This window comes from Hemitrygon akajei, chromosome 2 (assembly GCF_048418815.1).
Source record: "Hemitrygon akajei chromosome 2, sHemAka1.3, whole genome shotgun sequence".
Classification (NCBI taxonomy): domain Eukaryota; kingdom Metazoa; phylum Chordata; class Chondrichthyes; order Myliobatiformes; family Dasyatidae; genus Hemitrygon; species Hemitrygon akajei.
In genome coordinates, this window is record NC_133125.1 from 90104327 (window position 1) to 90120639 (window position 16313).

General features: G+C 40.9%; 1 protein-coding gene across 2 annotated transcripts in view; it reads left to right on the top strand.

Moving 5' to 3' along the window:
- Positions 1 to 15509, top strand: part of thsd7ba (thrombospondin, type I, domain containing 7Ba) — a 976604-nt gene extending 961095 nt beyond the window's left edge. For both annotated transcript variants that reach the window (XM_073025771.1, XM_073025781.1), the window contains 2 exons: positions 12698 to 12785; positions 14080 to 15509. In XM_073025771.1, coding sequence (XP_072881872.1) covers positions 12698 to 12785; positions 14080 to 14161 — 170 coding nt within the window. In that variant the 3' untranslated portion in view covers positions 14162 to 15509. The remainder of the gene's footprint in view (positions 1 to 12697; positions 12786 to 14079) is intronic.
- The last annotated feature ends 804 nt before the right edge of the window (positions 15510 to 16313 follow it).

The window sequence follows — 16313 nt, forward strand, 5'->3', positions numbered from 1 at the left end:
TCACTCAACCTATTCTCATAAGGCATGCTCCCCAATCCAGGCAACATCCTTGTAGATCTCCTTTGCATCCTTTCTATGATTTCCACATCTTTCCTATAAAGAGGCGACCAGAACTGAGCACAGTACTCCAGATGGAGTCTGACTAAGGTCATATATTGCTGCAACATTACCTCTCGGCTCGTAAACTCAATCCCACGATTGATGAAGGCCAATGCACCGTATACTTTCTTAACCACAGAGTCAACCTGTGCAGCAGCTTTGAGTGTCCTATGGACTCGGACCTCAAGATCCTTCTGATCTTCCATACTGCCAAGAATATTAACATTAATACTGTATTCTGTCATCATATTTGACCTACCAAAATGAACCACATCACACTTGAGTTGAACTCCATCTGTCACTTCTCAGCTGAGTTTTGCATCCTATCAATGTCCTGCTGTAACCTCTGACAGCCCTCCATGCTATCCACAACACCTCCAACCTTTGTGTCATCAGCAAATTTACTAACCCATCCCTCCACTTACTCATCCAGGTCATTTATAAAAATCATAAAGAGTAGGGGTCCCAGAACAGATCCCTGAGGCACCCCACTGGTGACCAACCACCATGCAGAATATGATCTGTCTACAACCACTCTTTGCCTTCTGTGGGCAAGCCAGTTCTGGATCCACAAAGCAATGTCCCCTTTCTGTAACTTCTGATGAAGCTGTGCAGTAGAACCCTCTCCCCATCAGCCTCATACCAGACAATGATGCAGCCAGTTAGAATACTCTCCATTGTACATCTGTAGAAATTTTTGAGAGTTTTAGGTAACAAACCAAATCTCCTCAAACTTCTAATAAAACATAGCTGCTGTCTTGCCTATTTTATAGCTGCATTGATTTGTTGAGACCAGGTTAGTTCCTCAGAGATACTGCTCACTCTTTCCACTTCGGATCCCTCTATGAGGATCTTGCTTTCAATGGTATATGGCTCAGTGGTTTCTACTTTATTGATAACCAGGTAATTATAACTAGTTTCTGTTCATGCTCTGTTTATCCACTCCACAGCATAGGTAAAGATGTGGCCGTAGTGTTGCTTCTTTTAACTAGTGCATTATCCAGACATCACCTTATTTTTTTTTGTACTGGGAAAGTTAAATTTAACTTAGTCAAGTTTATTTCTACTTCCTGCCATTCACCAGCTCAGCTGGATTGGGTCTGGATCTTTTTAGTTGCTCCTGTCTGATGTTATAAGGTTGCTTCTGATGGTTGGATATTTGTTCCCTTGGATACTATGGGAAGAGATTAAAATAGTGAGTCTTTGTTGCATTGAAAACTCTTTCCCAATTCTGCAGTGGATTAAGTTTAATTTTCATATGCCAGTTTTTCTGGAATTATTCTGCACGTGTAACTGGCTTTCACATTTCAGATTAATGAGAAACTGAGGTTGTGTGTGAACAAGTGAGCTCACAAAGATTGCCATGTCTGAGGTGGCAAAATGAAACCATTACCTCCATTTTGTTGTGCTTTTCTGATATACTGTAGAATTCTTATTCATGCCATCCTCTCATCAATCATCAGTCCAGTCCCTAGATGATTTATCTCTCAGCTTTCAATTCACCTTCCAGCGTGACTTTGGCTTTAACGATCTTCTGAATTTCCTTTGTATCTATTTGTGTATCAAAATCCAGCCTGTAGAACGCCTGGTATTTCTTTTCATCGTTTTAGGCCACCCTGGAATCACTTGCTGAAAAAGCATCTATAACCCCTTACTATGGTTGGTCTCTTTGATCTTACTCAATTTAAATGTTGCACTTACGAGCTGGTTTACTTACAGATATCGATCTCTTATCTCATGCTTCTGCTTTGACAGACATTAATGTGCACTTGCCAACTGCATTTCTTTTCCTTATTTGTTATTCACCCCATATAAAAACTGTGATATCTTAAGAGTAGCTTGTCCAGGTTACTGGCTCACTTCATAGCTTTTTGTCCTACATTTGGGTGAGGGAATGAATTAGCACTTTGAGCTATAAAATTTCTTCCATAGGCCTGGGTCATCACAACCATACAACACTGTTAGTTGTTCTCATTTTTTGGATATTCTACACATACCTTTGATGACATGAGTGCTTCAACAGCAAATCCTATTGGCTCTATCAGTTTGTCATCTTGTACTGTTGCTACTGCTCATCCTTTAGTAAAGGCATCTATCTCCAAAATGACTTTTTTTTTCTCTGCAGTAGTAAAGCAGAGTTATTTCAGGAAATTTCTTGTCAACATACTTTGACCACCAGTATTTGGCATTTTCTTTTTCCTATTAATTCTCTGAGGTTTGCTGATGATTTTTATGATGTGATGATTGGAAGAATTTGGGTCTTGAGTTTGTTCTAGAAGCCTTAATTCTTTCCTGTCCTTTGAAGCTTTTAGGTCGACTTTGCTTATCTCTGGTGAGTATATCATTTTAAAGAGCTAGCACACATTTTTCATAATGGTGAATTTACAGATCATCCCCAGTTTACCAAGCTATGCATGGCTTCTACACATGAACAAGTATTTTGGGAGAATAGTGAAAAGGATTTGCCATCTGCTGTGGGGATGCAGGCACCTTCTGCTGAGTGGAAAATTGGTCAATGGGCTGCGAACTGTTCAAAGGAGTGGAAACCTGCCATAACCTGAGAAGAACCTTTTGTTATTATCTGCCATCGTCTTGTGGGCTCAGTCATCTACACCATACATCTGGATCTACTTGACAGGCTGTGCAGGTATGGCCCAAGTGCGGAGAGAGAGAACACTGAATCAGTTCACTGACTTAATGGGAACTGTTGCAGAACTTGAAGAAAAAGAAAAAAAAACGCCAGGCCAACAGAGCTGGTATCTAAAACTCTCAAACTGAAAGTCAATGCTAACAGTGCAGCTGGAAGCAATGACTAAACAAATACTGCTCTTCTACAACATCATTCACAGTGCTAGTATTCCTGGGTAAGGAAGGAGGTAAGCAAGGAGCTTACTTTTGGTCAAGTCTTCACAAGACTGGAATGAGAGTGAAGGAGTTAAATACCACCAAAATGAAACACTAATTAGCTGGAATGTGCGTTTGAGAGGTTTGAGAGGCCCCTACTGTCGGTGAAGCATGTTGTTTCTGAGTGTGCAGCAGAGAAGACCTGGCCCGTCTCCACTTGCACTAGTAGCGTTGGACCAAATGTTCATCAACAGGAACTCCCACGTCAGTCTCCTGGTCAGGGAAGAGCAGGGGCTGGAGTCCCTTCTGGCATTCGTAGGGACAGAACTATGGAGGATGACTGGAAGTTATTACTGGTGATCTCTGCCCAAACCAATTGAGAGCACCAGGAGGCGAGGGTTGGAACAGGCAAGGCAATGCAGGGATGTCTCCAGCTCCTGATTCACTCTCTCGGTCTGGCCAATAGATTGGGGGTGGAAACCAAGCAAGAGACTTCCCATGGCTCCCACAAAGGAACAGGCCTTCAAAAAACGGGATGTGAACTGTGCTCTTTTGTCAGGCACTATGTCTAGAGGGAAGCCGTGTAGCCTGAACATGTGTTGAACCATGAGGGTGGCAACATCACAAGCCGACACGACCTTAGGGAGAGCAATGAAATGGGCAGCCTTGGAGAATGACCAGAATAGTAGTGGTTCCATTAAATGGGAGCAATCCAGTGAAGAAATCTACTGAGGTAGGACCAGGAGTGGTGAGGCACAAGCAGCGGACATAGCACATCCATAGAGCGCAGGTATGATGTTTTGTTCTGGACACAAGAACAGGCAGTGATGAAATCAAGGATGTCCTGTAATATAACTGGCTAGCAAAATCATCTGAGGGTCCATTGAACTCCTAGATGGCAGATCCAGATAGGAGGAGTGTCCCCATTCTATCACCCTGGAATGCACTGTGGCAGGGATAAACAGCCATTTAGGAGGTCCCCACAGCTGGGCCTGGATTTGATTGCTGGGCAGCTGTCACCTCTGCCTCTATACCCAAGTTAGCAGATCAGCAATGCATGGGTAGGGAAGGATGGGTTCTAGATTGGTGTTGTCCTGAGAGAGAGCATCGGCCTTGGTATATTTGCTGCTGGGACACAGCCTAGAAGGACTTGAAGAGAGTTGAGTCTTTTGGTGTCATAGATGTAGGAGAGGTTTTTGTGATCTGTCCATACCAGAAAGGGGTGTCCTGCCCTATCCAACCAGTGTTGCCATGCCTTCAGCACTTCCTTGACAGCCAGAAGTTCCCCATTCCTGAAATTGTAGTTAGGAATCAAGTAACGAGAAAGAAAGGTACCGGCAGGGGTGCAGCCAATTATCTGCAGAAGAGCACTGGTAGAGTACAGCTCTGATGCACCATTGGGGCAGTGGTGAAGCATGGCTTTAGTACCAACAGTTCTTAGCCTGCTTCCCTTGTCCAAAGGAGATATTCTTGGTGAGTGCATTAATGGAAACCTCGACAGAACTGAAGTTTTTGATCTTTAGCGAACTCACACTTCTCTGGCTTGGTGTAAAGGTTATTCCTGAGAAGCCATTTGAGGACCTTCCAGACAATTTTGACGTGTTCCTGGCAAGAGCAGAAATAGATCTGTATGTTGTCTAAGTACATGAAAACAAACGGATTCCATATGTCCTGGAGGACATCATTGGCCAGGGCCTGAAAAGCAGCAAGGGCAGTGGTCATACCAAAGGGTATAATGAGATACCCATAGTGACCAGAGGAAGTGTTAAATACCATCTTCCATTCATCCCCTTTTCAGGTATGAACAAAATTATGAGCATTGTGCAGACCTATCTTGGAAAATATTATTGCTCCCAGGAGAATGCAGAGATAAACAGGGAAACAGGGTAGCAAATCTTCGCTCTGATGTTGTTTATGGGTTGTTATGCAGGGTTGGAGCTTACCATCCTTCTTGCTAACAAAAGAGAAGCCTGCCCCTGCTGGTGAGGTTGATGAATGGATAAACCCCAAGGTTGATGCCTTCTTGATGTGCACTTCCATAGCCATCATTTTTGGATGAGAGAGGGAAAAGAGCTGGCTCCAGGGAGGACCAGTACCAGGTACCATACCATTGGCGCAATCATATGGCCAATGTGGAGGAGGAAGGTGGCTTTTTTTTTACTGAAGACCTCAAGAAGATCAGCAATTTCGGCCAGAATTCTGGACAGGTCAACATTAGCAGTTGAGACAGGAGGGAATACGAGGACCAGAGCTTGAACTGGACCCAGACAGGTATGACATTTCCCAGACTTGAAGTGCCTTTAGAGACCAACCAGTCTATGGTTTGTGTCAAGATAACCAGGAAATGCCAAGAACCAGCAGTGTTTCAGGTGAATCAATCATATTGAAGTTAAATTGTTCCTTATGGTCGCATTCAAGCCCAAGTTGGAGGAGTTCTGTGGAAAGGTGCCCAGAGGTCAACCATCCAGGGCATGGACATTGATATTTTCTCTCAATTTCTGAGGCAGAATTCTCCATTTTTGAGTCAGAGAGATATCCATGAGATCCCACCTGCTCCTGAGTCGATTAACACCTGAAATTCAGAAATCTGTGACTCCCACAACAAAGAAGTGGAGAGCATCAAAGAATTAGAGGAACCTGATTCTAGGGAGAACTAATCCATCAAAAATCCCTTTCCTGCTGACGGGTATCCTCTTTTACTGGGTGCTTGGGACATGAAGTCCGGAAATGTCCTGGATTGTCAATGTAGCATCAGGAACCTATTCTCTGGCACCAATCTCGTTCCTCCTGAGACAGTTGCATGCTCCCCACCTAAAAAGGATCCTCCATGGACTGGGTACTGGGGTGATAATAGACAGTGATCCAAAAGGCATGAAGCTTGAGACATTTTTTCCTTGTGCCACTCAGATGCCCAGTTGTCAACTTGAATGGCCAAATTAATCAAGTCAACTGGGCTGTTCTGCTCATCATGGACAGCAAGCCCATGCTGTACTCCTGCACTCAGTCCAAGCTGTAAAGCAGTGATGAGGGATCTATCATTCCACCCTGTTCCCACCGCAAGTGTGCAGAACTTTACTGCATAGTGTATTGCTGTCCCTCTGCACTGATGCGTGGGCAGCCTCCTGATCCTGTACTGGAAATCAAAAACCCCTTAATTCAGCCGCAAAACACTGAACGAGCTGGGCTGCGGGGAAACCTTGCTCCCGTAGATTGTTCAACAGGCTGAATGAGGGTCCGTCTAAGAAGTATATAATATACTCCAGTGTACACGCATCATTACTGAACTGACCAGGCTGCACTGAGAAAGTGAGCTCACACCGAGTAATGGAATTCCTGAAGAGATCAGGGTCACTGGAGTATCTGCCAGAAATGAGAACACTAATTTCTGGCTCTGGATCGTTGGTGGCCGAGGGTGATGGAACAGCAGAAAAGGAGGATCTGGTAGATGCCGGTATGGGACTGACATGAACAAAAGCAGCTGAACTGTATCTGCAAGACTGCTAACGGCTGTTACCTAATGCTGGCTGTCGGCTGTACACTCCTGGACTGCGGCTGTGAGAGCAGAGAATGCTGCCGTATGGTTCTGATTGTCTGGAGTTACCTGCTGAACTGTTGATGCAAGGGCAGACACCTAGTCTTCCAGCTGGGGCTGGGCTACGATTATCTGTCACATTGCTTCAGTCACTTCTCTCAGCACAGATTCTCTAACCTCTCCTGTCTGGCCAATGACTCTATTTCTGCTGGGTCTGTTTTCATGGTCTAGGCTTCCTGACAGGTTGTGCAGTAATGGCCCAAGTGCACAGACAGAGAAAGGGACACTGAAACGGGTCAACAGTTCACTGACTTTAATGGGAACTGTTGCAGAATTTGAAGGGAAAGAAAAAAAAACAATAAATGTCGAGCCAACAAGGCCTTAACTAAAACTCCGAAACTGAAAGTTAATGCCAACACTGCAGACGGAAGCAATGACTAAATACTGTATGATTACCGCTCCTTTGTCATGTCAATCAAAATGGTAGTCTTATTTCCTGGACACAGATGAAGGTAAGCAGGAGCATAAACATTGCTGTGCTTTTGGTCAAGTATTGACAAGACTGGAATGAGAGCATGGGAGTTCAATACCACCGCAATGAAGCGTTAATTAGCTGGAACATGCATACTCTTGTGCACGATTGCCGAGCCTGTTCTGCGATATGCTTGCATGGAAGCGTAGACCTCATGGCAGAATGTGCGGTTGTGACACTAATTCCCTGTTTGCTCATCAATTTATCCTCCCTGTCAATATGCTTCATCCAAATGGTTTGATAAATGTTCGATAAATCAAGCTTTGAATTTCAGTACCTGTTTCTTGTAATATGGTTGCTGAACAAATAAACTCTTCTTGTTTACAATTGAATTCCAACTCTTACTTAGAGTGAGACCTTCATCTTTGTCAAAATTCTGTTACTCTAGTTCTATATCAAAAGCTTCCTTTACCAGGTGGTTCCAAAAGCCATTGGCACGACACAGTAGTTTTGCACCATTAAAGTCAATCCTATGGCCATTGTGAATGCAATGTTTCGCTATCGCCAATTTCTCGTGGCAACCCAAACAGATACTTCCTGTGTTCCTTGATGCAGGTTTCCACTGTGCATCCTGTCTTGCTGACATACACTGCACTGCATTCACGCCAGCCAATTTCAGTCCCAGGACAACTTTGATGCACATCAGCTGTGACTTGAGCTTCCTTGTGGGTTTGTGGGTGGTATTAATCTGGTATTTCTTCAGAATCCCTATGATCCTTCAAGAAGCTTGGGAAATATAGGGAAGACAAGCAGTAGTGACAGGTTCCTCCTTGTCATTAGGTTTCCTAGTTTCCCTGTAGCCCTTTTAAAGGCCCGATTCATTTTCTTCATCTTGTAGCCATTCTGTAGGAATTTCATGCACAATCGTATTTCCTCACGGAGTCTCTCCAGGTCCGAAATAGTTTTTGCACAGTTAATCAAAGTAGAAAGAACCACTCTACATTGGGAGGCAAGAGAGTGGCTGTTATTGTTGATGTATAAATCCGTGCGAGTGGGTTTCCGATAGACGCCATGTCCAAGGCTACTGTTGGGTTTTCCTGTGAATGCAGAACAGCGTATAATGGCAAGATGGGAAGCCTGGTGGAAATCCGCATCAAAGACCACAGGAGGTGGTTACCCAGAAATATTGGCGGTAGTAGAACAATGCATTCACATCGGCCATAGGATTGACTTTGACGACACAAAACTATTGTGTTGCGCCGATTGTTTTTGGAACTGCCTGGTAAAGGAACCCATCAAAATAAAGCTAGAGAGAAAGAAATTTAACAAGGACAAAGGTCTTGCTCTAAGTAAGAACTGGATTTCAATTGTAAACAAGGTGGGAAGGCGGAAACATGATTGGGTGAGGACCAACCATTCAGGAGGGATGGACTAGATATGTCCAGGCATCATCCCTGAAGAAGATGGCAGAGTTTGTCTTCAAATCATTGGTTATAATCAATACCTTTACCTGGCTGGAGAGCCAAGAATAGTTTATTCATCATATATGCCGACAGATCCTTTTTCATGTTTGCTGAAGATTATGGCTTCTACCAATATTGGTGTAATTTATTCCAGGGTTAAATTTTGATAGTGGATGCTTAAGTAATTTACATGTAAGTATATCCTAATCCACACTGACCATGACAATGGAGTCTACCCACTTACACAGTTTACTGACTTTGATTGTTACCCTGCTCTACTTCACCTCTTGAACTTCCCATTCATGTCTTTATATTCAACTTAATTTATACTTTGTAGAAATTACTTACAGGTTTCACAGAGCTGAATAGTGATGTGATAGTCAAAATCATTAAAGCTTCCAGCCATTACATCAGATCATTCTGTTTACATTAGATTTCTTCTCATCTATTCTTTGTGTCTTGACTCTTGTGTATAGTCTTTTATAGAGCTCCTTATCTCCAATCAAAAGACATGCTGAGCACAAAATGATATAGCTAACTTCCTTTCATCCATTTCTGTTCATTTGCATATACTGTTGTGTTTTGTCAATAGCCCTATTTAGCTTTGGAAATCATCCAAAACTCCAGCAATTCAATTTTGGCTCAAGTAGTTTACTGAATGTTTTGAAGAACTTGTTAGAACTTTTATTCTCTGACTCCCATTTTCCAGATGTTGAAAAGATTAAATCCTTTTTCTCCCTTTTAAGCAATGCAGCTGATATCTTCTCTTTGCTTCTCCTTCTAGGAAAACATTTGAAAGTGGATGTACACTTCTATTTAAATTTTCCAACTGCTTTTACTTCATTTTAAAACAAGCTGGAAATGTAGAGTGATTCCAACTATCTCTGAGACACTTGATAGAGCCAAAAGATCAGCATGTCTTTTAAGAGTGGAATGGAATTGTATTTGGTCTTCTTTGAAGCCACTTTTCAAGTCAAAATCCCTTCAAAATGGCTGCTCTGCTTGAGTTTACCTTTCTTTATTGGCAGCTGCTGCCCAAGCAGCTAATAAGCTGATCAATAAGACTTGTTGTTTTAATTTCATTTTACTCTCACTCAATTAAAATGATCCAAATGGGATATACCACGTTACTTCGAGAGGTGAGGGAAAAGATTGCTATGCCTTTGGTGATGATCTTTGTGTCCTCTCTCTGGCCACAGGGGTAGGACTAGATGACTGGAGGGTGGCCATTGTTATTCCTTTGTTCAAGAAAGGGAGTAAGAATAAACCTGGGAATTATAGACTAGTGAGTCATATTTCAGTGGTGGGCAGATAATTAGAGAAGATTCCTAGAGACAGAATTTTCAAGTATTTGGAGAAACATAGTCTGATTAGGGATAAGTCAGAATACCTTGATGATGGTCAGGTCATGCCTCATTGGTCTGATTTGAGCATGTGACAAAGCATATTAATGAAGCTGGATGTGATGTATATAGATCTTAGTAAGGCATTTGATAAAGTTCCCCATGGTAGCTCAGCCAGAAAGTCAGGAGGCATGGGATCCAAGGAAACCTGGCTGTGTAGATAGAGAACTGGGTTCCTCATAGAAGGCAGAGTGTGGTAGTAAATGGAGAATAATCTGCTTGGAGCTCTGTGACCAGTGATACTCTGCAGGGATCCGTTCCGGGACTGCTGCTCTTTGTGATTTTTATATATGACTTGGATGGGTGGATTAGTAAGTGTCCACATGACATGAAGGTTTGTGGAGTTGTAGATGTGTGCAGGGTTGTTATGGGTTGCAATGGGAGATTGGCAGTATGACGAGCTGGGCTCAGAAATGGCAAATGGAGAAATGGCCTGGAAAAGTGTGAAATGATTCATTTTGAATGCAGGATATAGAATCAATGGCAGGTTTCTTGGCAGTGTGGAAAAACAGAGAGATCTTGCAGTTCACGTCCTTAAGTCTCTCAGAGGTGCTGCACAAGCTGATAGGATTATTAAGAAGGCATATGGTGCGTTGGCCTTCATTAGTGGGAGGTCTGAGTTCTACAGCTATGAAGTAACGTTGCAGCTCTATAAAATCCTGATTGGACCACTCTTGGACTATTGTGTTGTTGCCTCTTTATAGGTAGGATGTGGAAGCTTCAGTTTGGTACAAAGGAGATTTAACAAGGTGCTGTTCTAGTCATGGAGTCATAGAGTACTACAGTGCAGAAGCAGGGTCTTTAGCTCCTTGAGTCCATGCTGACCTATTATTGTGCTTAATCCCATTGACCTGCAGCTGGACCAGAGCCCTCCATACCCCTCACATCCATGTACTTACCCAGATTTCTCTTAAATGTTGAAATTGAACCCATATCCACCACTTCCTCTGGTAGCTTCTTCCAGACTTGCACCACTGTCTGAGTGAAGAGGTTCCCCCTCATATTCTCCTTAAGCCTTTCTCCTTTCACTCTTAGCCCATGACCTCCAGTTCTCACCCAACTTCAGCGGAAAGAGCCTACTTGCAATTTCCCTATCTGTACCCCTCAAAATATTATATAATTATCAAATCTCCCCTCATTCTCCTATGCTGCAGAGAATAAAATCTCAACCTATTCAACCTTTCCCTATAACTCAGGTCCTCAAGTCCCAGCAACATCTTTGTAAATTTTCTCTGCACTCTTTCAATATTACTGATATCTTTCCTGTAGGTAGCTAACTGCACACACATTATTCCAAATTAGGCCTCAATCATGTCTTATAGAACTTCAACATGACATCCCGGCTCCAGTACTCAATACTTTGATTCATGAAGACGAAGTGCCAAAAGCTCTCTTTATGACCCTATCTACCAGTGGCACCACTTTCAATATATTTAGGATCTGTATTCTCATATACCAATAGAGAGCATGTTAAATAAAGATAGGTTGAGTAAGCTAGGGATTCAGATACAAAGGAGGATGAGAGTTGACTTGATTGATGTGTATAAGATGATAAGCGCTTAACTAGAGTTGACCAGCCAGAGACTCTTTTTTCCCAGGGCGGAAGTGGCTAATACCAGGGTGGCAGAGCTTTAAATGTGATTGGAAAGCATGGTGAGATGATATGTTCTTTATTAAGAGAGTGGTGGGTGGGTGGAATGCCCTGTTAGGGGTGACAGTAGAAGCAGTACATTAGGTTTGTTTAAGAAACTCCTAGATAGGCAGATGGATGATAGAAAAATGGAAGGTTTTGTAGGTGTGAATGGTTGGGTTGATCTAAGATTAGGTTAAAATGTCGGCACAACATCGTGGACCAAAGGGCCTGTACTGTGCTGTAGTGTTCTATGTTCTGTATAAAATGAAATCCACCAGCAAGGAGACTTGCTTTGTGTAAATACTTCCTTTCAGTATGTCCAATGTTGGCAATATCATGGTTATTCTATACACCTGGTTATAGCGAGAAAGTGTTTAAAATTTCAGAATGCCTTCTAATGAAAGTGACCCTACTGCAGTGATGGTTTGAGAATGTTGGATTATTTATCCAGCTTTGATGTAAGTTATGTTTTTACCAGAATGGTTTTTGACATTGGAATGGGTGCTGGAAGTTGATAGATGTATGTGAAAATTCATGTTTTTTGTCAGAATATTCAAATGGTTCAATCACAATTGCTATTTTTTGGGGAGGGAGAATGGTGAAATAATAGACTCTTTGTAATTTCCCAAAAGCTCAGACTGCACCATTAATTATGGCAGTGATAAACTTAATTCTTTCTTTCTCCCTGTGTGGAATTTTCACTGCAATGAACTTGTTTATGTATTAGTCCCAACCATGGAATAGATTGGATTTAACTTCTTTATTACATCTTTATTGTTACTTTCAAATGTAGGCTCTCAGTGGTAAAATGACCCTGTTCCAATTCACCGCACCACCCATTTTCCTTTTCAAAGTTCATGGGATATTCTTCTGGGAAAATAAAGAACTATTTTCTTCAACAGACATAACAGAACACCAATCTCAAAACCACTGTTGCAAGGGGATGAAAAAAAATACCGTACTTTATTCAACCTACTGGCTAGAATTTTTCCAACTTTTTGATTCTATTGAGCTGTAAGTTTCATTTGCAGCTGTCCCATCAGACATGCTCACTGGACCTGATGCTTATTTAGAGAAATTCCATAGACTTATGTGAATTTCAAACTATCTTTCACCTCACAATAGTCTTTCAAGGACAGAGCATCTCAATGAGTTTGCATTCTAGGTAGACCATTGCAAAAACTACCATGCGCTTAAAGTGTTAAATCAATGGAAATCATTTATTCCTTCTTTTCTCATTACCTTTAACAGATGGTAAGCCAAAGATCTGGGTTTATGGAATATCTGCCGCCGTAGGTGTCCTCATTATCTTCATTGCTGTCCTGTCATATCTCATCTGGTAAGCATAGAAGACCAAAACCACTTTCATTTATATTAGCAGTTACATAAGTTTTAATACTTTGCTTGTAGCAACAAATGACCAGAAAATAAGTGTCCTAATTAGGTTTATTTTAATTTCTGGGGATAAATTGCTACTGTAGTGGTTGATGGATATAGTGACTGCAGAAACATTTAACAAAATAGCAACAAGGTACTTTGTTTCTGCACTTACATATTTTTTGGAAGTGCACTATATAGCTAATGATATAAGTACAGTAGATAAGTCCATTAATTAATTTTAGATTACTTATTGTCATCTGTCAGATCACTTGCTCCTTAGAATATGAAATCAATTTAATTGTTAAATGCTGAAGGACAAGGTTTACCCTATAGTTCCTGCTATACATATTCAACTGTTGGACTGTACCAATCAGCTTTTGATAAGCCTGGTAATCCAATTCTGCCTGCGACAGCCTTGCTTAACTCTGATAATAACACATTCATCTGTTGCCCTTTACATCCCTCAAAACAAAGAGTATTCCACATAGATCTGGGTTATTGGAAAATTATACCAGCATTAACATAAGCAGTTGCAACAGTTAATGTCCTAAACCAAATTCTCTCTCAGAACCCCTGTACTAGATGGAAATACATTATGTTTATCTATAATGGTAAAGAATGGTAATGGCTTTGAACTCTTTCCATTTGACAAAATTGGGCAGCACAGAATTAAATTATAGCAGTCCAGTGCCTCATAACCCTCCTGTTGCTTGGTGAATCAGGGTGAGGCATCAAGAAGTTAGTCATCTCGATCTTGTTACAGAGACAGGCATCCATTGTTGTCATACACTCCTAGGTAAGGTTTCAAAGAGCACAGATGCCTCTCTACATCCCTTAGTATTGAAAATAGTACTGAACACTGCTGACTCAGTCTTTATAGTCCTGAAAACATGGAGCTTGCTGTTTCCCTGGGGATAACCCTGGTGGCAAGTTGCTTTTGGAAGCTTCATGCACACCTTAAGGCTGAGAGCACCAAAGTTAAAATCTGATTTCATCCTCTAGGACAATTTAAATTGATGAAGTATGTTTACAGTTATTTGGATATTTGTTGAACTTGGTATGGAATAATTCTTTTGCTGGAATAAAAAACACCATTTTGCTCTTTCACTCATAATATACGAAGTACATTTTTTGAGGTGAATCGTGAGCATAGCTGTGAATTACTTACCTAAGTGGATTTCTGTTTTCTGTTTGCTAGTGCAATTAACTGTTGTGAAATGTTGTTCATTGATGTCCTTCGTTTTCCTTTGCAGTAAAAAACCAAAACACCAGACTCGTCCAGCTCCCCAACAGAAGCCCCTGACTTTAGCCTATGATGGAGACATGGACATGTAATGGCTTCAGGAGAAGGGACTTCACCTTTGTCCTGTTGATATGAATAGGATGACAGAAGCCTTAACCTTGTGACAGCACGAACACAAGTGAAAAAGACAAACCTCAAGACTGATTTTGAGAAATGTCTTACAGACCAAGAGAAGGGGAGAAATACTCTCAGAAACTTTAACTGTGTTTTTATATTGAAATGTGAAAGTCAGAAAGCCAAACCTAAGTGAAAATGATTATAGAATTGTATTCATTCCTTAACGTGTTTAGTTTATGAACTGAATTTCAAGACTGGCTAAAAAGCATTCCTTGTTCAATTTTCACATAACAACTGAAGGAATAAGTTGTATAGAATTTCCAGTACAAATTTACGATGACAATCCAAATGAAACAATATTGCATTTACAATCTGCTATCTGTAAGTGCATTCCTGAGGGTATCACATTGCTCTAAATGAAAAGAGACTTTTGAACATACTGTGGAACTGCACTATATTAGTGTAACATGATTTCTTGCATTTATTGAACAAACAAAAATCTAATATGTACAGTGTATGTGTCAAGGATTTCAATTTCACACAAAGTTTGTTCTTTTCAAGTAACTTACTCTGAAAGAGAAAAGTACTAGGCTTTATCAGAAATGAGATGCAAAAAACAAGTTAGGTCGAGGATCTTTAATGAATATTTTGTAATGCATGTCTTTTCTGCTATGAGAAAAGACCCAATATTTAACTAGAAATTGAAGTGCTCCTGAGAGAATAACAAGAATCCTCAGTAGGAGAAGCTGTTTTTTTTTTCTCCCCCAATTACAATGATAGATGGTTGACATACTTCTGGCTTTGGTTCCATTTCCAAGTCTTGTGATCCTTAAGATGTGATCAGCCAAGTGTAAATATTATGTATTGGCTCTAGACTGAATGGTAGAGCTCACCCAGTGATTTATTATTTTTTTCACTGATTTTCTATTAGATAAGCCAGTATTTACCATTCACATTGTACATCGAAGGTGGAGTGAGCCAATAAATAATGATGTTTATTTTATTCTGGAAGTTTTATGACAAACTGAAATAACTTTGTGCAGAAGGTTGGTATCTTCATGCTTCATTGCAGTTGGAACACAAATTGGTTAATTTAAATTTGGTTTGACGATTTTGAACAGCTGCCTGGAAAACAATTATTTCATTACTACCGACGTTGTACCATTCATACAAAAGATATTATCAAAGTTTTTCCTAATCTTCATTTGTGAGCCTCAAGAGAACAGTCTTAACAGCTGGTAAACCGTGTTGTGTTATTTTGGAATGTATTCATTGGGAACAGATTCAGTGTATTTTCTTGAAAATAAACCAGAGAGCAGGTGGTCAGAAGCTGGATGCCTTGTTTCCTCTTGTTGCGTATTACATTCTCTTTCACATTAATGAGGTGAGGAATACATTTCCATGTACATGTGTATATTGAGTTTTAATCTTTGGAAGTTTGAATTCAGAAAATGATGTTCACTGGAATCTAGGTCTGAAGTCTCCTTGGGGTGCTAAAGTATGCAATATGCAACTCCTTGGTAATATAAACACAGTTATCAGGAAATAATTACCTAATAAAATCAGTGTAGAATGCAAAAGCAACAAAACTTTAGTACACATTGGTTTAGAAATTCATTAGCATTTAAACAGGAGTATTAAAACACAGCTGTGTATAATGTGGGTGCCATTTTAAATATTGCTTAAGTCATTATTTTAAATCTTCAACCATGATCCCTAGTGAAGAGAGTTGACACATTTCTTTCAAACAGTTCCATGTTTCCTTGTTTCCTTTCATGTAACACTTACCTTTGAATCTGTAACCCAGGGATACCAACCTCTTACAGAACCTGCAGTATTCATGCACACCACCGGAATTAAGTACTCTGTTGTAGAATATGGCAAAGCGATGGGAAGGGAGGAAGCAAATTCCCAATACAGCGACTGAAAGAACTTAGTGTAGACCCACTGGAGGAGGGACTCTTCCATGACAGGAAGGCCTCCTGATTTCCAACAAGAAGCACCAGGCAAAAAGTTCACCTTGAGGAGTTATCCATTTATAAATAATGGAGCAGTGCTTGTGAAAGTGAGAGCTCCATAATGCTCCCTTGATCCTTTAGCTCCATCATCAAAACCACTCAGCCATCA